The sequence below is a fragment of the Labeo rohita genome, chromosome 8 (assembly GCF_022985175.1).
Source record: "Labeo rohita strain BAU-BD-2019 chromosome 8, IGBB_LRoh.1.0, whole genome shotgun sequence".
NCBI classification, from domain to species: Eukaryota; Metazoa; Chordata; class Actinopteri; order Cypriniformes; family Cyprinidae; genus Labeo; species Labeo rohita.
This window is the reverse complement of record NC_066876.1, coordinates 29,830,712-29,857,555: the sequence shown is the minus strand read 5'-3', so window position 1 is coordinate 29,857,555 and position 26,844 is coordinate 29,830,712. Positions and strand designations below refer to the sequence as shown.

The 26,844-nt window shown below is 36.3% G+C and overlaps 1 protein-coding gene across 1 annotated transcript in view; it reads left to right on the top strand.

Annotated features, from left to right (window-relative positions):
* The first annotated feature begins 10,397 nt into the window (after positions 1 to 10,397).
* kcnd1 (potassium voltage-gated channel, Shal-related subfamily, member 1) overlaps positions 10,398 to 26,844 on the top strand; it is a 92,364-nt gene continuing 75,917 nt past the window's right edge. The window contains exons 1-2 of the mRNA XM_051116607.1: positions 10,398 to 10,571; positions 11,440 to 13,207. Coding sequence (XP_050972564.1) covers positions 12,093 to 13,207 — 1,115 coding nt within the window. The 5' untranslated portion in view covers positions 10,398 to 10,571; positions 11,440 to 12,092. The remainder of the gene's footprint in view (positions 10,572 to 11,439; positions 13,208 to 26,844) is intronic.

Sequence of the window (26,844 nt, the reverse complement as noted above, 5' to 3'; positions counted from 1 at the left end):
TTTTATCTGTAAAAGAAAACATGCCTAATAATTATGCACACCTGAATATAAGGAGTTTTTCACTTCCAGCCTTCACGGACAGTTATATATCACTTACAAATGATTAAATACAAAATTAATAGTAGTTATTAAGATTGTTGTCGTTTGGAATTGGTAAAATGTGTTTGGAAAAAAAATATGACCAGATTATCAACATGCCTAATAATTCTGCACACAGTGTATATATATATATATATATATATATATATATATATATATATATATATATATATATATATATATATATATATATATATATATATTTAATTTTTTAAAATAATTTTTAAATAGTTTTAGTCTTTAAATAAATAACTGTAATAAATAAAAAGACCATATAAAACATTTTATCATAATAAAAAAAACCACCCACCCACCCAAAAAAATACAATCTAAAATATGTCTTATACTTACAGTTTATAATTATATTTGATATTTTTATGTATTATTTTATTTATTTATACATAAATGTACTGCTTTCAATTACTCTGTCACGTGCCGTTTTATTATTATATAAATAGCTGTCATAAATAAAAAAAACCATATAAAACAGTGCTTAATAAAAATAAATAAATATATTAATAATACATAGAAAATAAATATAATACATAAATTAAAATAATAATAATAATAATAAAAAATAATAAATAATAAAAAACATTAAAATTACTTAAATGTTCTAAAATGTCTGTCATATATTTAATAGGCTATAAAATGTATAGGCTGTAGTATCTTTATAGGCCATATATATATTACATATTTTTATAAGTTGATAACAAATGACATTTTGACATAAGTTTACTGATTTCAACTGCTCTATCACTTGTCATTTTATTTGGTCACATTTTTATTTATTTTTTTATTCAGATATTAAACCATATTAGTAAACAAAGTGTGATGCAAACATTGGATCCGGGTGAAATCACTGCATTTATCAGGTTTTGGATATAAAACTTTTGTAGTTTTACTCAATCAGACAACTTGAAGGCAAAACAAAATGCTCATTCAACTACTTTTAGATTTAGTTTGCCTTTTTCTGATGAAGGCATCAAAATATCAGTTAATTTGTATATTTTGCTGACTATTTATCAAAGTAGAGACAATGTTTTCAATAATGATTCAATATCTGTGGAAAATGATTTTTGCTGTGGGCTTCTGGATAATCTACTTGCTATGCAGCACCAGCTCAGAATGACAACGACATACTCAAATACGACTGTACCTTGTTTTAAAAGACGTTCCTCTAACCCACACACTTCTCTGGCATTCTTTAAGCAGTGTTTTGTACTGGTGCTTCTTCTTACTAATATTTATCTTGGCGACGGTGAGGACAGTCTGACTTTATAGGGTGAGGGTTGAATGTGTATTAGTGCTAGACTTCTGCAGTTGTCGCATAAATGGATCCAGTGTTGTGCTGGTTGTCTTCCCAGAGGACTAGTAGATTTAGAAGGCTGTGCTCTGAATTTTAAGCGCGCTGTCAAATGCTATCTCGACCACATTCCCGATCCCATATTCAGGGCTTTTAACTGGTAACTTGGCAGAATTTTTACCCTTTCTGAGTTGCGAGCTTTCACATTTCATTTCTCAATAGTGTCTGCACCGACGCTCTGACCGCCACACAAATATATTATGAACGGTAAACTGGATTTGAGAAATGGAGCACAGCATTTGCTTCCCGAAAAGCAATTTTGCACAACTTTATAACCTTACCTGTGTAATATGTCGTACTTGTGCAAATCCATTAGTCATATGGATGACGGTGTAGTAGATTATCTGTAATAGCAGTGTGCTGTGCACAATAGTTGTGTCTGACCTGTTAAAAAAAGGAAAGAAAAAATTGGCTACAAAACAGGCAATAATAATTATATGACACCTGAATATATTCATAATGTTATTAATTCTGAATATGAAATAAAAATCTTTTATTCTTTCCGTTGCAAAAATATGTAATATATTTGAAGTCTTTATTTAAATAAGTGTAATAAATAGTAAATTGCTATAAAAACTAAAAAAAAAAAAAAAGAAAACACTAATAATAAAAATTTTTCTTACACAGACACATTCAGATTTATTTTAGATATTTATCCACCTTATTTTGCAACATGGAAGTAAGCCATTTTCTGTGAATGTGCGAGACTTTCGCATCATTAGGTGCTTTAGGGAAATAACGAGAAGAATAACAAAGTGCGGTAAATGGTGAAACTGTTTTCACTACAAACCAGTGTGTTCACAATTAAGATAATGCATTAAAATAATATCATAAGACACCAGCTTGCAATAGGAGGTTTGCATTTGTGATTTGGTCAGATACCCGGATGTAAACAACAGCATGGATTGCACGTTTAATGTACTGCTGAATATGTTGTTCTGCTAATTTATGCTGTCTAAACTACGGAATAAAACGTATGGAAACTGCTAAATCATATAGAGAAGGACAAGAAAGGGCTCAATATTTTGACAAACTAAAGTTAATAGGTGGTAAAGATACATATGAGCAGTATTAATTAAGATATTAGCCTATTATTTCACCTACCTGACCAGAAATGATAAGAACAAACACGAATGTTGTCCTGGAAATCCTGGGTTAGTTTGACCAATCACAAATGCATTTTGTTCCTCGGACAGTTTTTTGCACTCTTCTCCTTGATTTGTTATAACTTTTGGCAATCTATAGTACTCTAAATGTTTTTCCCAGTCCGAGCGATTAGTACAGCCCAAAACATGACAATAATTGACCGTTTTTTTTTAGCAGCAATAGAGTGTTTTCACATTACATTATCAATCTGGAAGTCGGCCATTGCGGCGGCGCTGAGTGTAAACAATGCCATTGAACTGAACGGAACTCGTGTATAGGCTTGGCGAAAAAACGAAGAAACAAAAGTAATTCACTATGTCAGGATTAGAAATAGAAGGAAGAACTGTTGGGCCATCAGTCCGGGACAACGGAGGCAGATCGTACGGTTGTTTACCACCTATTAAAGGGCTGGACAATATGGACTGCGCTGTGGCCTGTGCAAGTCGTACATTCACTGCACTACATTCATGTTCCAACATATCATTGGTGTGGAACTATTACGTTATTATTATATTTAGTCTCTAAAAGGCCGTGAACAGCTGAAGACGGACATAAAACGGAGAAAATACTGTAGCGGGCAGATCAATCTCACTGTTCACGATGCACGAAATATTGGAAGAAACCCATAATAATGAATTGGGGGTAGGAGTTTATATGAATGTGTCTCGGAGGGGAACTGTCTGTTTTCAGAAAAGTTTACATGGCTTTTTCTTTTCATCTAGCAGCTGTATAACGCATTATAAAGCATTATATAGCAGAAACACTGTCGCCGCTTAGCGTTGATCCCTGTATTAACTTTAGTTTGTCAAAATCAAAACAACCTTTCCTGCTTACTAAGTCATTCTCTATATAATTTAGCAGCTTCCACACATTTTCCGTAGTTTAGACGGCATAAATTAGCAGAACAATGTCTTCAGTGGTACACTAACCGTGCAATTAATGCTTCTGTTTACATATGAGTATCGCCGCAATGGCCGCGCATCCGGGTAACTGACCATAACGTGACGTCGGTGCAAACCCTTTATATGGACTGCCCTGTGGCCCATGCAAGTGGTACATTCACTGCACTGCATTCGTGTTCCAAAATGCCATTTTTGTGGAAATATTACGTTATTATTATATTTAGTCTGTAAAAGGCCGTTAACAGCTGAAGACAGACATAAAAAGGAGAAAATACTGTAGCAGGCAGATCAATCTTACTGTTCACGATGCACAAAATATTGGAAGAAACCCATAATAATGAACTGGGGGTAGGAGTTTTTATGAATGTGTCTCTGAGGGGAACTGTCTGTTTTCAGAAAAGTTAACTTGGCATTTCCTTTTCATCTAGCATCTGTATAAAGTGTATAATAAAGCAGCATGGCGCAGCTTTGTGTACACCAGTAACCAAGGAAACACTATCGCCGTTTAGCGTTGAGCCCTGTATTAACTTTAGTTTGTCCAAATAAAACGACCTTTCCTGCTTACTAAGTCCTTCTCTATATGATTTGGCAGCTTCCACACATTTTCTGTGGTTTAGACAGCATAAATTAGTAGAACAACATCTTCAGTGGTGCACTAACCATGCAATCAATGCTTCTGTTTACATATGAGTAACGTTATTGCCGCAATGGCCGCGCATCCGGGTAACTGACCAGAACCTGACGTCGGTGCAAACCCTCTATAATCAGCAAAATATGCAAGTTTCGTTCGGTTCAGTGGCATTGTTTACATTTAGTGCCGCTGACTGATGACGCATCTTGAAAACATTCAATATCGAACACCAAAACCAGCTGTTTTGTACAGCTAAAAATAACTGGAAGCGGATGAGACCCGAATCCAAACGCATTACATTTACAAATGGCCGCGTTCGCTCTTACAGTGAAAAAAGGAAAAAAGGCACGGAAAATGTATAACGCCTTCTACAGAGCCACTAAAGGGACATGGTTAGCCGCTTGCTAGCGGTAGCATGTTAACTTGCATTACAGTACATAAAATTTCACTTACCACCTAAACAGAGTAAGGAGAGATGACTGACAGGACGATGGCGAATGATTTGCAGATCTTGAGCACCGTTGACAAAGATCTATAATGTTAATCTTGTAAAATGTGTGGTAAGTACTGCCACTCCATAGAATAAACAGAGTATGTCTGATCGCAAATCTGAAAGTGAAAGTAAAAAGCTAGACTGCATTCAAAAGCGATTTCAATGACTTGCATATTAATAGCGGCTCTCTGATGCCCGCAGTTTATATACAGTATAATTACCGAACGATATAATTGTGTGAGAAAGCGTTGAAATATTTTTTTCCCCTCCTGTCTGGTATTTATTCCCTTTAGAGGTTCCGTAGTACATGTCAATTGTTATTAAACCCTTATTTTGCATTTTGAAACAATTTATTATATACATATCAATATATTAAATATATTTAATACATTTTATTTTTATTGTGTTGTTATAACTTATTATTTAGCATTTTGCATGCAGTGCTTATATGCACTGAAACATTTTAGGAAGTCAGTGGTTGTAAAAATCATAATGTTTATCCATATTTCTTTTAGAGGGGAATTTTAGAAGTTTGCAAAATGTCATCAGTTAAAATTAAATATAAAATCACATATGCTTTGACTTTCTTGGTTTAGACTTTCTTAAGGAACATTCCCAGCTGCAGTAGGAGGCTGAAATGGATGTATTCAACTGCTGCTCTCTATAAAGTCTGACGTTCCTGATCTATTCCTGCACCTCACTGACCTCCTATAAGGTATGAAAATGCACATTTACAACACAGCAGCACCGCACCTCTATAAAAGCTTTCCCTGTTCATTTCAGAGCAGCCCTCTTATAAATGTTCTTATCACTCCACTATGATACATTTCAGAGTGTGAGCTGCTGTTATGTGAAGTTTTTAAGCCATGGTTATTGAAAAATGGGTGTTACTTAATTGCTTTAAAAAGTATTTTGCTATTCAGTGGGTCTTAGAGAGATATATAACCATAACTGTATACTCAGTCATATTTATAGGTTTGATTTCAGTTGCATTCAGGTGCATTTAGAGCGCATTTTTAGCGTCTTACAGTATTTTGGCCTGCATTGTGGAGTGAAGTATTGCAGTAAAGTGCAGAGACCTGCAGGAAAGCTTTTTCCCCATCTTCTTCAATCATTCATAGAAAGACTCCAGAAGTATGACGCAACGCCTCTCACTGTAATTCAAGCCTCACCAACAATAATTCATTTCTCTGTGTTTGGAGTGAGTAACTCAATGTTGTGTTTTTGTTGTTTCGGTTATGAAAAAAGAACATTTTGTCACTGCACCAAAGTCTTGTGGATTGAATTGATATATTTGAGGGCTTTCTGTCATCTGTGGAACATGTGAGAAGAAATTTAGAAGTAAGTTGCAGTGAACTCAACCTGTCTAGCTTCACAAAAAGACTAAACATGCATTTGTGCATTTAGTTGGAATATACAGATGAGGTCAAAAGTTTACACACTCCTTGCAGAATCTGCAAAATGTTAATTATTTTACTATTATTTTTTAATACTTTACTGTTACCTGAATGATCCACAGCTGCCTTTTTTCTGTTTTGTAGTTGTTCATTAGTCCTTTGTTTTTTCTTGGACAGTTAAACTGCTTGCTGTTCTTCAGAAAAATCCTTCAGGTAACACAAATTCTTTTTCAGCATTTTTTGGTCTTTGAACCCTTTCCAATAACAACTGTATGATTTTGAGATCCAACTTTTCACACTGAGGACAACTGAGGGACTCACATGCAACTATTACAGATGGTTCAAACACTCACTGATGCTTCAGAAAGAAAAACGATACATTAAGAGCCGGGGGGTGAAAACTTTTGAACAGAATGAAGATGTGTACATTTTTCTTATTTTGCCTAAATATCTTATTTTTTTTATTTAGTACTGCCCTTCAGAAGCTACAGAAGATACTTACATGTTTCTCAGAAGACAAAATAAATTAAATATGCCCTGATATTCAAATGCAAAAAGTTTTCACCCCCCAGTGAAACTCAGTATTAAGTGTATGTAAACTTTTGAACGGTCATTTTTATCTATTTAACTATTATTTTCTCTTGTGGATTATATGTGAACATCTTTTATGTGAAATATCATCATTATTCAGGTCAGTACTAAATAAAAAATAACATGCATTTTGTATAATCCCTCTTATTTTGGTTTAAGAATTTACATTTTGCAGATGCTGCAAGGTGTATGTAAACTTTTGACCTCAACTGTATATGGCATATGAGATATATTTTCAATGAATAAAGACATACATTTTGTTCTTATTTTCCCACAGAGCAATCAAATAAGTTTGAAAGACTTGAACATCATTGCAAGAGTCATTTGGACCACTTTTTTGGTGTTTGATGGAGTCCTTCTGTTTGAAACACATCCATCTGTGTTTCATGTAAAGTCATATCGATTTGGGACGACATTGTTGTGAATATCTGATGACAGAATTTCATTTTTGAGTAAACTATTCCTCTAGCAGACTTTGAGAATCTGTCACGGTGTGACTGTAAACACAGAAATTGGGTAATTAGACTTAGAAAAATATTCAAAACAAGCCCAATTAATATAAGATTGTCATTCATTAATATGACAGCGTGTTGAAGGCAGAAATACAGTGCAGTGAATGCATGATCAATCTGTTTCCTTGAGTTAATGCAAACTTTCGACCATTTCGGCGACGTCCCATGAGACTGGCAGGAAGTGGGAACTTGAGGAAGTTTCTTTTCTTTTCACCTTTCTTCTGGGTTTCTACCTCATTGCTTTCATCACAGAGAGGATCTTTGTAAAACCAGTGAATTATTGATGTTTTTGTACTGATCTGCTCTTGTCCTCCATGCACTACCACTCTTCTGTTCTCCATGTGTCCTTACAAGAAGCAAGATTTCATCATTTATTCTGTAATAATCTCATTCTGATGAGGCACAAAAATTAAAATAACTCTTTACAGCACATTTTGCAGTTATTTGTTACTCTAAATAAGACTGCATGAAACCAGATAACACTAACAAAGCTTTGTTCTCTTTATTTTTAAACTAACCTCCTGCATTGTTGACCTGTTTTGCTCCCAGGATTCCTTTTGAAGACTCCAGCTGTAACACATCCATTGATTTTGAGGATCCAGGAATCAATTCTGCCATCATCTTGGCTTACTTCACTCTATTCCAGCGTGCTGGAGTTCCTCTTACGTGAGAGTGCCCTGTTTTTTTCCCCACTCCGTATATCGAAACTCCAATATTTCCACAAAATCAATCGTTACGCCCTGAAAACTCCTTTAGTTCAATCCTCATAACAGATGCTATCACTGGGAATTACAGTAGCGGCTGTTTCTTTTGCTCAAGTAGGCTTTGGAGGCAGCCAAGAGAGTGCTTCATTTTAAAGTGAGGCTTGATCGAATGGATCGACATGCCAAAAGCCACTATAAATTTGCCATGGAGTTGATGTGTGTAATTTTTGTGCCACTAGTGGCTCCAAATGGAATTGCACATCCCGTCAATCCGTCTCTTACGTGACACTTCGCAGAGAAATGTAATGCCTGCTCTATAATTGAAACCAGACAATGTTTACATGCATGTGTGTACAGTATGCTATTACATTAAATGGTTAATTCCACAGGGTAAACAGGACAGATATAAATACCAATGTAATCAAATCCCTCTATTTTAGGTGGAGCACAACAAGCCATTCGAGACCCCAGTTGCATGTGTGTTGCATCCGCAAGACAGCAGTGGAAGGCACAGTTGGTATAAATGCTACATGAATGAGTGTCAGGCTGCTGAATTCAGCCTTTGTCCTCATGAATAATACAGTATGTAGACTAAAGAACAGTTTGTGAATGTAAACTAGTAGTTGGCCAATATGGGTTTTCAATGGATTATGCCAATACCGATATCTAGATTTTAAGATGGCTGAAGGAGGATGATTATATACTACCAATGAAAAGTTTGAACACACCTACTCATTCATTAATACTAATATTTCCACATTTTAGAATATTATTAAGTCATTGAAGGGTTAATTATGCAAGGCCCCCCCACCACACACACACATTATATTAATGAAAACTCTCTCTTCTTTGTATGATTTCCAGCTTGACACGGTCTGAACGTTCATCAATCAGCTACATGCTATGAATGCTGGGATGCTTTTGATACGGTATGCTGCACACTTGTTGAGTGCTTTTTTTTTGCTAACTTTAACAATTTTAATATGTGACCCTGGACCACAAAACCAGTCTTAAGTAGCATGGATATATTTGTAGCAATAGCCAAAAATACCTTGTATGGGTCAAAATTTTCTTTTCTTTTATTTAAGTAAAGATCATGTTCCATGAAGATATTTTGTAAATTTCCTACCTTAAATATATCAAAACTTAATTTTTAAATAGTAATGTGCATTGCTAAGAACTTTATTTGGACAACTTTAAAGGCGATTTTCTCAATATTTAGATATTTTTTTCACACCCTCAGATTTGAGATTAAGTAGTTGTATCTCAACAAATATTGTCTTATCCTAACAAACCATACAACAATGGAAAGCTTATTTATTCAGCTTTCAGATAATGTATAAATCTCAAATTCTAAAAATTGACCCTTATAACTGGTTAGTGCGTAGTATCAGTGCGTAGTAGTGGTAGTACCACTTTACAATAAGGTCTCGTTTGTTAACATTAGTTAATGCGTTAACTAACATGAATTGACAATAAACAATATATATAATAATATAATATAACAATATATTCTTACAGCATTTATACATTACCAACTAATGTTAACAGACACAACTTTTAATAATGATTTTTATAACTATATATATGCAAAAAATTTTAATAATGTATTAGTATGTTTTGAACTAAATAAATGCTGTATAATTATTGTTCATGTTAACTAATTGTAAATTAATTGAAATCTTTTTGTAAAGTGTTACCATACATATTTAATTTAATTTAATTTAATACAGTATCATTTAAAATCTCTCTTTCTTCCTCTCATATAATTATATATATAATTTTTAACTTGGTTTTTGAAGAGGAATTTAAAAATGTTGGTTTTAAGTTGTGTTAGCTTATTTTAATACTTGTTTTATCATATTTTTAATTATTTTAATTCATCTTAAGGCCCCCTTGGGTATTTACTGAGGCCCCCTAGTGAGCCCGGGCCTCCTGTTTGACAACCATTGTTTCACATCAAAAGATTTTCAGTCAAGTGTGTCCTGATAATCTACTGTATATAATACAATTTTATGATTCCAAACAATGAAATCGCAGTGTTATGCTATATATCATTAATGTAAATCTCACAAAGCATCTCCCAAAGTTTTCTCACCTTCTTCAATGATTTAAACACATTCTCCACCAATTTTCCTTACAGATTGCTTTCAGAAGTGTGATGGCACCCCATTGTGCTTGGAAGCAGTTGAGGAAACTGAAATAAGAATGAATAAGAATTCTCGTGCTACTCCCACTGCCGAGAGAGGTGGAGCAATATGAAACGATCTGTTGAAAGAGGAGAGGATGCGATGTGTCTGAATGCAGTAAGCTGCAACAAAGGGCACAAGTAGATTGTGTGATCTAGTATTGTCAGGTTGTGTGAAACCTGAGCTATTGCCTCGTTCTCTATGCCCCATTGTAGGGCAGGATGCATTTGCAAGAGATATTAAGCTTTAAATGGATGTGTATAAGTGTAGAGAGAGAGAGAGTGAGAGAGAGAAAGAGGGTGGGGAGGTTGAGCAAGCAAATGAGAGTAAAAGAGAGAGAGAGAGAGGCAGCGCACGAATGCAACAGAGCAGCGGAGGAGAGGAGAGAGAGGCAAGGAGGACTAGGCGTTACGGTCGCTCCTTCACAAGCTGCATGCGAGATGCCAGGACTGCTGCAGAGAGATTGCCGTTTCTTTCCTTTTTCTTTCTTTCAGCAGCTTTCCGTCACATTGAACTCTTCCTCCTCTCGTCCGGCTCAGAGGTAACAAGTCTTTAAAGATAAATCATCACTTATTGTTACTGCTGGCAACTTGCTTGACTTTTTTATGCTGTTTTATTTATGGCTCTCATTGATTTTGGGAGTCACTTTAGGGATGTACAAATTTAGGAGCACCTACATTCGCTTTCGCACTCTCGTCTGACGCGTTCGAGCCAAAAAAAGAATAAGTTGCAGCCATAGAGCTGCGTTAGTGCTAAAGTAAACCCAGACTTTACTGTCTTCTACGTGCATGTTCTTGCGCATGGTGCAGGAGGTGTAGAGTAATGCGTTATTGATTTTTGATTGTGAGAGCATGTTATATGCATTATGTTGGGACTGGGCTGGGTCACCTGTCCTCCGACAGGAGGGCAGCCGTGTGGTTATGTGATGATGCCCTTCAAAGTTTGTGTAGGTTTTAAAATCTGATTCTGGATTAGGGAGGCTCTTCACACTGAGACATTTTTATATGCAACAGGAAGTTGCATTAGCTTAGAAGTGGGGAAACACATTATTGATTGACTATACTTCGCATATTGATTGTTGTGAACCTGAACACACAAAAAAATGTATGTTTGTCTGATTGCATTGAAAAAGTATTTTACTTTTAAAGTAGTATATAGTTTTATGCAGTTCATGAATGTATTTCTGTGTATTGTAATGTGCTATTTTATATATATGTAAAAAATAACGGCACGTTTTCTGTGTAGTACAAAGCGTGAATGACTTTAGCGTGCGAGAGCTCTCATAAACAGACTGTGAGCCTTGTTTATTTTAACAGTCGCTGACGTAAAACAAGCTGGTGAAAGTAGCTACTGTGTCCCATGTTGCTTTGAAACATCATCTAAGGATTTGTTGTGTTCTTTCATGACAGGTGCATGAATGAACGGCCATACGTGGAGTCCAGGTGGCTGTGGTTCTGAGACCTCCGTTTGAAAATCTTCTCAGCCTCTTGTGAGATTGAGTAGCTACTTGAAGAAAGGAAAGAAAAATAAAGGGAAGAGTCTTGCATAAAAAGGAGCAAGAACGCCTTCAAACGAAAGAATGGACCCAGTAGAGGAGAAATAGTCTTCTTGCTAACTTCAGAAAGCCTCATCACAGACTAATAAAAATTTGAAACGGCACAGCGCAGCAACAAATCAGTATTCTCCGGCAGAGCCTGCAAGAAATGGCCAGGAGAGTTAACCCTTGAAATGGCTCAACTGATTCTTTGAACAGCCACAATCTGCAAACAAAAGCTTGAGCTGATGAATTTTAATGGGTCTGAATCGTGATATATGGAGATCCTGAGCTTTAAATGGCTTTGACACTCTGACAGCCTCAAATTTTTTTGTAGCAGATAATGAAAACATTCGCCCACTTCCATTTACCTCACAGGATTCCTTCCTAGCATATTAAACCGAGGAACTAGTTTGAGATTCTCAGCTCGGATGATTAGTTCGGAAAGGCTCTTTCTGGTCCAAACAGGTTCAGAAAAGCTGACTAGTGTTTTTTGGTGTATTTGATTCATTAACCACCGAAATAAGCATGGCTGCCGGAGTGGCAACATGGCTACCGTTTGCCAGGGCAGCAGCCGTTGGCTGGCTTCCTCTGGCCAAGAAAACCATGCCCAAACCACCCGTAGACAAAAAGAGTCGCAACGACGAGATCCTCTTCGTAAATGTGAGCGGGCTCCGCTTCCAGACATGGAAAAACACACTAGATCGCTATCCCGACACTCTGCTGGGCAGTTCGGAAAAGGAGTTTTTCTACAACGAGGACACTCAGGAGTACTTCTTCGACCGGGACCCGGAGATGTTTCGCCATATTTTGAACTTCTACCGCACCGGCAAACTTCACTACCCGAGGCAGGAGTGCATTCAGGCCTTCGACGAGGAGCTGGCGTTTTACGGCATCGTGCCGGATATTATCGGCGACTGTTGTATGGAAGAATACAGGGATCGCAAGAAAGAAAACCAGGAACGTTTGGCTGAGGACACGGAGGCGGAGATGGCAACAGATACTCCCTTGCCGCCGCATAGCACGCCTCGGGAACGTTTGTGGCGCGCCTTCGAAAACCCCCACACAAGCACCATGGCTCTGGTTTTCTACTACGTCACGGGTTTCTTCATCGCCGTCTCCGTCATAGCGAACGTTGTGGAAACCGTCCCATGCCGACCCCCCAAAGGCAGCAAGAAAGACTTGCCGTGCGGCGAGAAGTACTCGCTGGCATTCTTCTGCATGGACACGGCCTGCGTGCTCATCTTCACCTTCGAGTACCTCATGAGGCTTTTCGCCGCGCCCAGCCGCTGCAAGTTCATGCGCTCGGTTATGAGCGTCATCGACGTCGTCGCCATCATGCCCTACTACATCGGCCTGGTCATGCCCGAGAACGAGGACGTGAGCGGCGCGTTCGTCACGCTGAGGGTGTTCCGTGTCTTCCGGATCTTCAAGTTCTCGCGTCACTCTCAGGGCCTGCGGATCCTGGGTTATACTCTGAAGAGCTGTGCTTCTGAATTGGGCTTCCTCCTGTTTTCCCTCACCATGGCCATCATCATATTTGCCACAGTCATGTTCTACGCCGAGAAAGGCACCAAGGGAACCAACTTCACCAGCATCCCAGCCTCCTTCTGGTACACCATAGTCACCATGACAACACTTGGGTAAGTCCATTCCCTTTTTATCCACAGCTCGTGATGTTTTGAATATGCGACAGATTGGTCTTCGATGACTATCGACTGGCGTTTGTTTGGACTGCAGTGAAACTGGTTCCATGGTAGTGTTTAAAAAGCTAAGGTTGGAGTAGATGAGGTCCATTAAGAACTTGCTGGAAAATTCCCATGTGATCCAAACCACTTACTGCTTCATTGCTCATTTATGATGCTGACAGTGTTCTTATATAGAAGAAAGGAAACTTGAGTTTGAATATGAACAGAGCGTGTTGTTCTTAAAGTCAAAGGTAGTCATAGTTCAGATTGTTATAATTTTTTTTTTCAATGTAAGCTCTTTGAAATTGGTTACCAGCATTCAGGTCAGGTTTTTAAGGTGTCTTGCCTTATATATATATATATATATATATATATATATATATATATATATATATATATATATATATATATATATATGTATATATATGTATATATGTATATGTATATTATTATTTTATTTTATTAAATTTACTACCTTATTAATTTATTATTATTAATTTTTTTATTAGTAATATGCATTGCTAAGAGCTTAATTTGGACAACTTTAAAGGTAATTTTCTCAATATTTTGATTTTTTTGCACCCTCAGGTTCCAGATTTTCAAATAGTTGTTTCTCAGATCAACTACATCAATGGACAGTGGAAACCTTATTTATTTCGCTTTTAGATGATGATGATAATATATATATATATATATATATATATATATATATAGTTGTTATTTTTATATGTGACCCTGGACCACAAAACCAGTCATAAGGGTCAATTTTTTGAAAATGAGATTTATACAACATCTAAAAGCATATTTAAAAATTAATTTAACATATTCGGCCTGATATACAACTATTTGAAAATCTGGAACCTGAGGGGGCAAAAAAATTTAAATATTGAGAAAATTGCCTTTAAAGTTGTCCAAATTAAGTTCTTAGCAATGCATATTACTAATCAAAAATGAATAATAATAACTTAATAAAGCAGGAAATTTACGAAATATCTTAATGGAACATGATCTTTACCCAATATCGTAATGATTTTTGGCATAAATAAAAAAATCAATAACTTTCACTCATGCATTGTATTTTTGGCTATTGCTACAAATACACCTGTGCTACTTAAGACTGGTTTTGTGGTCCAGGGTCACGTGTATCTAATAAAGTATAATAGCTCTTGGAACATGGTGAGTTTTTTTTTCCCATTCTGTTCAGGCAAGACACCTGCCCATATGTTAAAAATCCAAATTTGCAAGGTTAGTAAAACTTGAATCACCCTGAGCTACAAAACCCCCCAGTTATGCTCTGAAACCTCTCTTATAGTTCTCTATAGTGAGTCATTTGCTCATAAACCGAGCTGTGAATGAGTTATGCGCTGTTTCTGCACAATACTCCTCAGCCATGTCTCTGGCCATTGGTTTGCTGTCAGGCTTTAGGGAAGCAAAAATGACAAAGTCCGGTTTTCCCTTGTTCATTGATACAGTTTAATCCCTCAGAGTGATGAATGAAGTGTGGAACGCTGTGTCACTGCGCTCGAGAGCAGAGGATGAGGAGGATGGATGAAGTATAGTCAGTTTTAATGTGCATATATGTTTCTCCAACTTGTTCCTGGATCGTTTGGCTGTTTTGCAAAATATCTCAATATGGTTTCTTTTTTTCCCATGTTGTTGTTGGGTAGAAAACACCCACACATGCAATGAGAATAATTCAGATGTTGCATGGTATTGTGATGCAGATTATAGCCCATGTAGGCTGTGTTCCGAATGTCATACTATCATACCATAATACAGTTTTTTTAGTATGTAGTAAGTATAGTGCACAAAGTATGCTAGTTTTCTGTATGCATGGAACGCCTGAGCTGCTACATTTGGCAAAAGCACAGTATATACCCATTGCACACTGTGAAAGACTGTATCCCACAATGCAACACACTCTATTTGACCTTACATTTTAAGTGTTACAAATAAACTGGCAGCAGTGTCTATTCATTTGATTTGTTTTTAAACAGATTTCCCTGAACACTAATGCAGCTTGTTGAGCCAGTGACTAAAAATGAATATTAAAATGATTGAAATCAATCAGGATTATTTAATAATGTAATTTAAAGTTCTTTTCAAATTTTGGCTTTGAATCAAAGTTATGAGTCACACCTTCAGTTTGATTCATGACTCTTTTTATTCTTTATTAAGGAGTTTTTTGAAATCCCTGTGGAGAAAAATGTTTTTATCTGAAAACCAAACAAAAAAAAGTCGGTAGTCACACTTGCGCTTTGTATCAACCCCCGCTTGGGGGTTATGCCCCAAACTCATATTTGTCATGTTGCATATATGGTTTCACATACTATTTTTAGTCGTAGCCAGTATGAGTTGGATACTTTTTTGGGTTTGAATTTGGTGCAGCTACATTTCAGTTGCTCTTGGGCAACAGTGGGCGAATAATGATGGTCTGTAACAATAGTGGACAGGTTTAGCTATCAGATTCACATTAGCGTTAATGACAATCTTCCCATGCATTATGTAAATGTGGGAAATAGCACCATATTACTCATAATATCTGAGCTTATCGTGCAAATGTCAGGAGCTGCGTATTAACACACTCAAGCAATACATCATCCTGTTTACATGATCATCGCACACACATATATATTACCTGCTATCAGGTTTTCAGCAGTTTTTCATCGAATGACATGCACACTTTATACATTAATCTTTCTAATCATGGGAAGAGGATAACCATATCTGAGCATAGCTAGAAGTCTACATATTTTATATAAAATTGCGTACGTATTGAACTATGTGTGTAATATGATTTCTTCCACCTGTTATAGGAAGCCAAATATAAAATCTGTATTATATCATTAGATTTGCCCATTTCATAAAGAGCAGCCCCAAACAGATGGTTCTCATTAATGTTAGAGGTTCATATGTTTGATCTAACAGTATTATGGTTTCAAACTATCTGTATATATTCAGTGGTGCAGACTACAGCTTGAAGTCATCTATAATGTGCTATAATGTGTTTAACTTTATTCACACATTTTCTCTTGGCGAATGACAATACAGGTGAAAATGTCCTGTAGACCGCATGGTAGTTTTGTTTAGGCAAGTGCCACTCGCTTTGTCTATAAAAATGTATGTAGCTTAGACGTACAGTCATGATCATGTCTGCGTTTAAAATGATCTGCTACATTCATGCTGCTACGGCAGAGCAAGTACAGAGACTACAGATGTTCTGTGAGCATGTAAGAAAAATAACATATGTGACCCTGGACCAGTCTTAAGTAGTTTGGGTATATTTGTAGCAATAGCCAAAAATACATTGTATGGGTCAAAATTATCGATTTTTCTTATATGCCAAAAATCATTAGGATATTAAGTAAAGATCATGTTCCATGAAGATATTTTGTAAATTTCCTACTGATAGTACGTCAAAACTTGATTTTTGATTAGTAATATGCATTGCTAAGAACTTCGTTTGGACAACTTTAAAGGCGATTTTCTCAATATTCAGATTTTTTTGCACCCTCAGATTACAGATTTTTAAATAGTTTTATCTCGGCCAAATTTTTTCAAACCGTACATCAATGTAACACTTATTTATTCAGCTTTCAAATGATGTATTAAAAATGACCCTTATGACTTATTTTGTGGTCCAGGGTCACATATATGAATTAACACAGATAAATATCATGTATAAAATCACCCTGTAGTAGATCTATACAGGTGGAGCTGGGGAAGATGGAGCGTTTCTAAAATGTGCTGGAACTGCTACAGCAAGCACCAGCCGAGTATTTGAATGTTGAGCAGCAAGCTCATTGGCTGCTGATACAAAAAGAACCAATCAGCTGTGCCATGTGAGTCATGATGCCATTGTCAGATTGAGTTAGAACCTAACTCAATCTCTAACATCTAGAGTTTCATGACAGAACTTTAGATTTCTTTCTGTACATAAAAGCATTAACTCACTCCTGAATTAAAATTTCCTGATAATTTACTCACTCATGTCATCCAAGATGGTCATGTCTTACTTTCTTGAGTCAAAAAGAAATAATGGTTTTTGAGGAAAACATTCCAGGATTTTTCTCCATATAGTGGACTTCAATAAGAGCTAACGGGTTGAAGGTCAAAATTGCAGTTTTAGTGCAGCTTCAAAGGGCTCTACATGATCCCATCCCAGCTGAGGAATAAGTGTCTTATCTAGTGAAATGATCGGTCATGTTCTTAAAAAAAAAATAAATTCTACATTTCTATACTTTTTAACCACAAATGCTCGTCTTGGATTAGCTCCGCAAAGCACGTCTACGACTTCTTGATTCCACGCGTTCTTCATCTGTGTACTTCAGTTCAAAAAGGTGGGGTAGGACTAAAAACTCAATCTCATTTTCTCTTTTACCTTTTTTGTGAAGGGAGTTTGACTCTTTGCACATTCACTTTGTCATGTGACCTGTCCAACTGTGTGACTGTGTGAAGTCAAGGTAGTGTAACACAAGCATTTGTGGTTAAAAAATATATACATATATATATATATATATATATATATATATATATATATATATATATTTTTTTTTTTTTTTGAAAATGACAGATCATTTCACTGTAGATAAGACCCTTATTCCTAGGCTGGGATCGTGTAGAGTCCTTTGAAGCTGCGTTAAAAATGCAGTTTGGACCTCCAACCCGCTGGCCATCATTGAAGTCCACTATATGGAGAAAAATCCAGGAATGTTTTTCTCAAAAACCTTAATTTCTTTTTGACTGAAGAAAGAAAGACATGAACATCTTGGATGACATAGGGGTGAGTAAATTATCAGGAAATTTAAATTCTGGAGTTAACTAATACATAAAAGACTTCATTAATTAGTTTTCACCGTCATGTTGTTCTAAAACCTGTATGGTTTCTCTTATATCACTTTGGCCGACATGCTTGAATATGCAGAAATGCAAATGAAATTTGAGAGCTACAGCAGAAAGAAAGATCTGAAGTGAATAATGATGTAAAGCAAGTTTGCGTCTGGAGAATAAGTCTGTGACGCCATCCAGCAACTTTAAAACCTAATCAGTGACATTTCACCTTCAAGCTAATTACTTTTACATAGACCTGGCTATGTGACTGTTGTATAGTCTCCAAAGCAAATCAAATCTGGAAGCCGTCATGTTGGAACAGCAAAAGTAATGTTCAGATTTCAAATTTAGTACGTTTTGTTTGCATTTATATGTTAATATGCATGAAAAACACAGTGACAAGAAGCATTATAAACCCTATAATCATATTTTCCAAATATAATTATGCACTTCTGTGGCTTGGAAATCCCGGGCAATGAAAAGGCAAATAACTCCATCAGGTTGCATGCTTCAGCGTGCATGTTAATGAATGTCTGAATTGAATAAATGAATATATTTGTGGGTGTTCCTGAAGATGCAGTACAGAGATCACCTGATGCATTAATGTTTTATTCTGGGTTGGGTCGACTGGCCATGTTCCCTCTGGAGATAGCCGGATAAACGCTCCGCTTTAGCCTTACTGTGCAAAAAGAAATGCATGTGCGCAGATCAAAGGGGCGAGCAAAGACTCTTTGGAGACTCTCAGTGAGTGCAAGATTCGATTGGTTGGTCTGTGGCGGCAGCCGAGTGGAATTCACATTACCGGGACTTAATATCCAACTTTACGCTTCCTCTCCTTTGACCTTGACAGGGCGGCGTTCAGAGCAGGAGCAGCTGAATTAAGATGTCTGCTTCGTTCATTTGGATATGGTGTTAAATGTTTAATGCACCCTCTACGTTATTATTTAATACAACCTGGGAGAAAGCAGGATACAGTAGCCCAGTGTAGGAAATTATAGAAGCTGCCCGTAAACGAGGTGATCTTGGCAGAAGGAATTATTTGACTGCGTAGAGTTTTTAAAAATATGCAGAAATGTGGAGGAAATGCAATTTGATCACAAACAGAATGTGGATTGCAATTTGAATTTGAAACAAATATGGGAAGTAGAATTAAAATGAATTGGAATTGTAAGTAATGGACATATTGTAACTGTTGTTTTTAATTTAGAATTTAGAGGTTTTTTTTAATTGAGAACTGTTGAAAATTGAATGTTTATAGATTGGATGGATGCATGGCTGGATGGGTGGAAGATATGTGGACAGACAGACAGACAGATAGATAGATAGATAGATAGATAGATAGATAGATAGATACATGATAGATGGATGAAAGATATGTAGATATGTAGATAGATAGATAGATGGATGGAAGATAGATGGATGGAAGATAGATAGATAGATGGATGGATGGATGGATGGATGGATGATATGTAGACAGACATAGATAGATAGATAGATGCACTATAGATAGATTGATAGATAAATGATAGATGCACTATATATAGATAGATAGATAGATGATGGATGGATGCACTATAGATAGATAGATAGATAGATAGATGATAGATAGATGGATGGATGGAAGATGTGTAGATAGATAGACGGATTTTATTTTATATTATTTTATTATAGATTTTATTTTATTTTTCAGTTGCCTTTTTTATGGTTTTAGTTAATTAATAACTCTGATTGATTGATTGATTAATATAGATGTGTTGAATTTTGCAATTCCTCTTCGTGTCATTCCAGTTGAACTATTTATTCCTATATTGTATTTTTATTTATTTATTTAGTTACAAATATAAGCGAATATATAGATATATTATTTTTTTTATAATTGATGTATTATTATTCCTTTTTTGGTCTTTCACCTATTTGCCTTTCATTTAAAGGAAAGTGGAGTGTAGACAAAATAGGAAAATTGGGTGAGAGAAGGTGAGTGGGATTGGGACATGACCCAGGTCAAACTTAAACCTGGGTCCCAGTGGGCGAGCAGCTCTTATGTCCTAACATGTGCACGGTGCACTGCAGCGCAGACACTAACCTTTTTTTTTTTTTTTGCACAGAATATGTAGCGTACATTCAAGTTTGTTTTTTTATCTTTTAAACTTGTTAGGGATGATCTGGAATTGAATGCGGAATGATGTGGAATGTGGAACTTTTAATAAAATACAGGAAATAAAATCCTAAAATGAATTAGTTTTCAAATGCATTTCAGTCCTACACTGTAGCATGGTAGAGCATTAGTAGGTTTGTTAAATATTCTTTGCTTGTTTTTAGCATTAATCAATGAGAGATGTGATGGGTTGTCCAAAATCTTTCCATTTGGGGAGTAATGTTAATCTGTCCCTTTACAAGCAGACAAAACTTGTTGTCCCAGAGCGCCAGCGTCCCTCTCTAGAGTCCACACTCACCATCTGCTGTTGGCTTATATAAGTGTCTTGTGGGAAAAGCGTCGTCCTTGAACAATGCAAGACCCAAGAGACCTCACAGCAGCCGCGCTAAGCGCTAATGTCTGTGACAGAAACCACTCAACTTATCACTTCATTGAAGCTGTCAGGCTGTGTGATGGGATTGGGCCTCTCATTTTATTATTTATTTTTTTCCTCCTCAGACTGATGACCTGTCAGAATTATGTATTAGTGATGTAATGTGGTTCTGGTCTTGGTTCAGTTCACATAATTCATCTCGTGCTGGAGGCAGCGGGAACCACATGCTTTTTTTTTTTTCTGGCATGTAAAGGTCGGCCGTGATTGGCTGGGGGATTTGACTGTGGCATAAGAGATAATGCCGGCTGAGAACAGATTGAATTCAGGTATGGATATGGTGCAGTTCAACGAAGGATTTATGATTTCTACTCGTTTTCACATGATGGGTCACATGTCTTTCATTAATGTGAGTCATGAACATACCATACCCTAGCAAACATCCAGAACCTCCTAGCCACGACATAGCAACACACTAAAAACTCCCAGAACAGCTTAGCAACAGCATAAAAACACAAAAAACAGCAAGAACAGCTTAGCAACCTCATAACAACACACAGTCATGCCATTCTAACATTGTAGCCGTTTTGCTTGAGGAATCACTACTCACATTTTCTTCAGAAAAGTCAATTTTTACACTTCATATCAAGTTGGAAGTTTACATGTCTATCCAGTGTTTTTAATATATTAAATTTATCAGTCAACACCATTGCTGAGTATTTTCTCCTTAAAACTGAAGTTTACCAAAGACAGCCTCAGAAATGTGGTTTGAAATCGCCCCTGTTTTCTGTTGAGTAATATAGCCAATAACAGTCAAGTCTGTTGATTTCCAGAACGCACTGGCCAATCAGAGGCATTTAAGTTAATCAGAATAGACTCACCGCTCAAATCGCTGGAGTTTTGCTCAGTGCTGAGTCTCTTTCAAGGAAAGTCTGTTTACTCGGCAGCCATATTTGCAACGCTTCCAGGCAGAATTTTTGGGACATCCAAGATTAAGTCCTATTTAAATGAACAGGGGAATCCTGAAATCTCAAAAACTGCTTGCTAAACTCAAAGTTAAACTACATATTTTAAATCAGCAACAAAATCTGAAATGAACTGGTAGCTGTTGTTCCTTATGCTTAAATAGCATTTGTGCGAGTCTCTGGATCCTACGGCTGCTGCAGTGATGCAGTGACTTTACTAATCAGTGATTGGCTCTTTCATTAAGAAGGTGGGACATAATGCACCATTGCAGTTTCTCCCATTTATAAGTAATAGGGGTGAACTTCTCTGTATATCTATAGTCTTAGGTTGTGCATGCTCACAGATCCTCTTATTATAACCATAGACTCTAAAAAAGACGTCACCTGTAGGTTTTGGAAGAGCATTTTTAAAGCTCTTAGTGGGCGGGAGTCGGCCATTGCCATCTTGGAATCGCGTCACTGCACGTCATTCCCGGATAATTGAAAATGGGCAAAGAGGCGGTACGTGGGTGGAGCCACCTAGCGCGATGGTGGTGACAGCAGCGGCAATCCACCTGTCACTCAAGTGGCCACGCCCTAAATTATGCAGAACTTTAAGGCTTAACATAATTTAAACGGATGAGTTTTAAAAAAATTCACCCCTCTCACAGTTGACATGAAGGGCTAAATTAGCTATATAGACCAAAACCACCTTTTGTACCAGGCTGTAAACATATTTTTTTCTGCTGTAAAGTTGGACATTTTAACATGGGGAGTGTATGGGATTGACTCCCTTTTGCAGCCAGTCTCTAGCGGCCAGTCAATGAATTGCAGTTTTAGTCACTTCAGTGTTGGCTTCAAGAGGGAGACAGGGAGGTCGCCGCTTGATTATAACAAACAAGGTGTAGATGTGAAGTAAATAGGAGATTCATTTTCCAGTGTAGAGCTTCATTGTTTATAACCAAATTAGATCACGATGAACTAAGACGAGTGACAGCTTTTCAGTGATTGTAAGGGGAGCACTCTTTTTAGGCTTTAATCCATTCAGAATTTGAATACATTCACTTATTGATTCATTCTCGAAATAGCAGTGAATGACATAGGGATTGCCATTAATCCGAGATTGCCGCTGCCATTGTATAGCGTTTACTACAGCGCTTACTTCTCCAAACTAAGTGAAAGTGAAGCAGATCTGAGCTGGTGCGATTGAGTGGAGGTGGGGAGTAATTTGTATATTCATAGATCCTCGAAAACTCAATGAGGTATATGTGTAGAGTTACGTTTAAGACATTTTAAAGGGGTCATCGGATGCTAAGTTCACTTTTACATGTTGTTTGAACATTAATGTGTGTTGTCAGTGTATGTACAAATCTACCCTATAATGATAAAAATCCATGCAGTGGTTTTTAATTAATCTGTAAAAATAATATCCCCTTTTTCAAATCGAGCCGTTCTCAGATGCCTGTCGGTGTACCGTCACACCCACAGAGGGCGCTCCCACGGTAGTTGATTGACGTGAGCGTCTTACCTCAGATCAGCTGTAACAGTCCGACCTCCATTGTTTCAATGCCGGAGCAGGGATGTAAGTTAGACAAGAATATCTCTGATTGAGGGATTGAGGTGTTGTGTTGCTGGATGTAATAATGAACATAGTGGTCGTCATTTACTCCCGACATCTGAGCGGCTGAAGATGCAGTGGATTACGTTTGTTTGTGAAGGGAATGCACCTCCTGATCTTCATATATCCGTCTATGTTCGCGCGAATCATTTATGATCCAGCTTCACTTACAGCAGAAGTGAGTATAAGGGTTTTTTTTTTATGAATCTTTGCAATCGCCTTTTCTAATAATGTGCTAGTTAGCAAGTTTAGTGGCTAAACACGGCTAAATGCGGCTAAAGTAAACAGGCTCCTCTTTCCACAGAGAGAAGAGAGGGGCGGGGCGATCAGAGCTCATTAACATTTAAAGCAGCCTTGACCAGAATGAGATGATTTTTGCAGAGCTGATTTTGGCAAGGGTAAAAAGAGTGTTGTTTTACACAACCATTGAGAATTTTTAACCAAAGTATATTATAGACTTTTCATTAAGACCCTAAAGAATCATATCAACTTGTGGAGAATGGGCATCCGATGACCCCTTTAAGACATGAAGAACTTATTTTCATGGAAAAAACATTTAAAATGTATGGAAGCCCATTTCTGTCACTGAACAAAAAATGTAAAATATCCTTATGTAAAAAAAGAGACTCACAATTTCGACTTTTTTTTTCTCGTAAATGCGAGTTTTTACCTTGCAGTTCAGACTTTTTTTCTTTAAATTGTGAGATATAAACTCACGATTGAGAATTATACAGTTAGAATTGGCAGATATGAACTCACAGTTCTGACTTTTTTTTCTCAGAATTGTGTGATATAAGCACAATTGTGAGTAATAGAGACAGAATTGCGAGATATAAATTCACAATTGAGATTTTCTTTCAGAATTGTGTGATATAAACTCACAATTGTGTTACAAAGTCAGAAATGCAAGATGTAAACTCACAGTTCTGATTTTTTTTTCAGAATTGCTTGATATAAACTCACAATTGTGTTACAAAGTCAGAATTGCGAGATGTAAACTCACAATTCTGACTTTTTCTCAGGACTGATATAAACTCTCAGTTGCATAATATAATCTCATAATTGCGAGTTACAAAGTCAGAATTGCAAGATATAAACTCACAGTTCTGATTTTTTTTTCTCAGAATTGCATGATATAAACTCACAATTGCGTGTTACAAAGTCCAATTTTTGAGGGGGAAAATGTTTTCAGAATTGTGAGTTTATATCTCATCTTATAAAGTCATAATTGCGAGTTATTAACTCTCAATTCTGAGAAAAAAAAGTCCAAATTGTACTTTATATCTTCCCATTCTGACTTTATAACTCGCAGTTGCGAGTTTATATCTTACAATATGAATATTTTTTATTCAGTGGCGGAAACTGGATTCCATAAAATTTTATTTAATTTTTTTTAAGGTTTACTTTTGCTGTTTTGCCTTTATTATGATACAGCAGTAGAGAGAAGACAGGAAGCAAAGCCGAGATTCGAACTTGGGACACCCGTACCTCAACAACATTATAGGTCGGCACACTTGCCCACTAGGCTATTGGCGTTGACTTAAAATGTCATTCTGATTATCAAAAATTATTTTTAAGTGATTCTTTACTACAGGGGAACTATGATTAATTAGTTTTCACCTTTATCGTTCCAAAACGGTATGATTTTGATTTAATCTCATTTGATTTTATACGTGAAGATTTGAATATTTAATAAATACGAAACGTCAAGATGTGTCGCTTCAGATTTGATGTCAGTGATTTCAGACTGCACTGATTTTGCACATGTCGTGCTCTGAATATGCAGAAATTAAAATGAAATTTGAGAAGTTCAGAGGATGGGAAGATTTGAAGGGAAGATCCTTCCTAGGGCTGTCAAACAATTAATCGCGATTAATCACATACAAAATAAACGTCTGAGTTTGCCTAATATATGTGTGTGTACTGTGTGTAAATATTATATGTATGTAATTGCAAACACATTCATGTTTATATTTAAGAAATATTTACAAGTATCTGTATTTAATACAATTTTTATATGATTTATATTATATATAAATATAAATATTTTGTACACAAATAACATATTTCTATTTAATATTTACATTAATTTGTGTGTATTTATATATACATAATGATTACACACACACATATATTAGGCGAACTCAAACTTTTATTTTGTATGCGATTAATTGCGATTAATCATTTGACAGCCCTAAGTTCCTCACACAAGTATGGCTTGAGAAGGCTTGGAATGAAGTCTTTTGTCTGTTGTGACAGTATTCTTCCGTATTTACTTTCAGCATTCTGTTTAACATCCCCTTTTATGTTTTGCTGAAGAAAGAAAGGCTTTGGATCGATTTGATGATGAGTAAATGATGACAGAATTTTCATTTCTGGTTGAACTCTACCTTTCACTTAATTCCTCCAGAGATAAGTCTGTTGACCTTTTCTTTGACAGCTGGCACATTGTGTGTTTTATAATTTAGTGCGATGTCACTTACTGATGGATGTTTAAGTAAATTTATTCTGCCACTTAATCAAAGCAAACCAACTTCCTCCCTGCAAATGAATTTGAAGTCCTCTGATCTGGAATAAAACCAATATCATCAGCTGTCTGTGGTCTTCCCGTCTGAAATTATGGTGGGCCTGTCAGGTGTCCTGTGCTGTCTGACTTGTAGAGATTGCTCTTAAACGGGTCTTAAATGTTCTGCCAATTTCACCACACTTTCAGATACTGCTAAAGAAGTGATCAGGTTTAGATAATGTCAGCTTTTAATGGCACAGTCTTTGAGTGATGTGTGGTTTCTGGATAAAAGTGTATGGCTGCAGTTTAAAAAAATATGTAGATAATACTACAGTTTGTATATTTGCAAAAGCTAACAAATGTGCAATTAAGTAAGTCACAGAGTCCATCTGTTTTCCAGCCGCCCGTTTTGACACATTTTTGCCATTTGTTATGTCATTTTATGCTGTTTGTCTGTGATTCACAGACTCTAAGGCTTTTTTTCATACTGCCAATAAAAGTTAGTCATCAAATCTAGTCTTTAGGACCATGCTGTATTTTGCAATTAATTAAAAAGAGTGTAGTTAATGTGTGTTTGGGTAGTTGACAAATTGTGTTTATATCACGCAATTCTGAGAAAAAAGTCAGAACTGAGAGTTTATATCTTGCAATTCTGACTTCGTAACGCAATTGTGAGTTTATGTCAAGCAATTCTGAGAAAAAAAAAATCTGATTTGCAAATTTTATATCTTGCAATTCTGACTTTGTAACTCACAATTGAGAGTTTATATTTTTTTTATTCAGTGGCGGAAACCGGCTTTCATAAAAATTATTATTATTATTTTTTTTTTGTAAGATTTATTGTTGGTGTTTTGCCTTTATTATGATACTACAGTGGAAAGAAGACAGGAAGCAAAGCTGAGATTCGAACTTGGGACACCCGTACCTTAACAACATTATATGTCGGCACACTTGCCCACTAGGCTACTGGCGTCGACTTAAAATGTCATTTTGATTATCAAAAATTATTTTTAAGTGATTCTTTACTACAGGGGAACTATGATTGAGTAAGTCATGATTGAGTCCATCTGTTTTCCAGCTGCCCATCTTAACATAGTTTTGCCATTTGTTATGTCATTTTATGCTGTTTGTGATTCACAGACTCTAAGGCTTTTTTTCATACTGCCAAT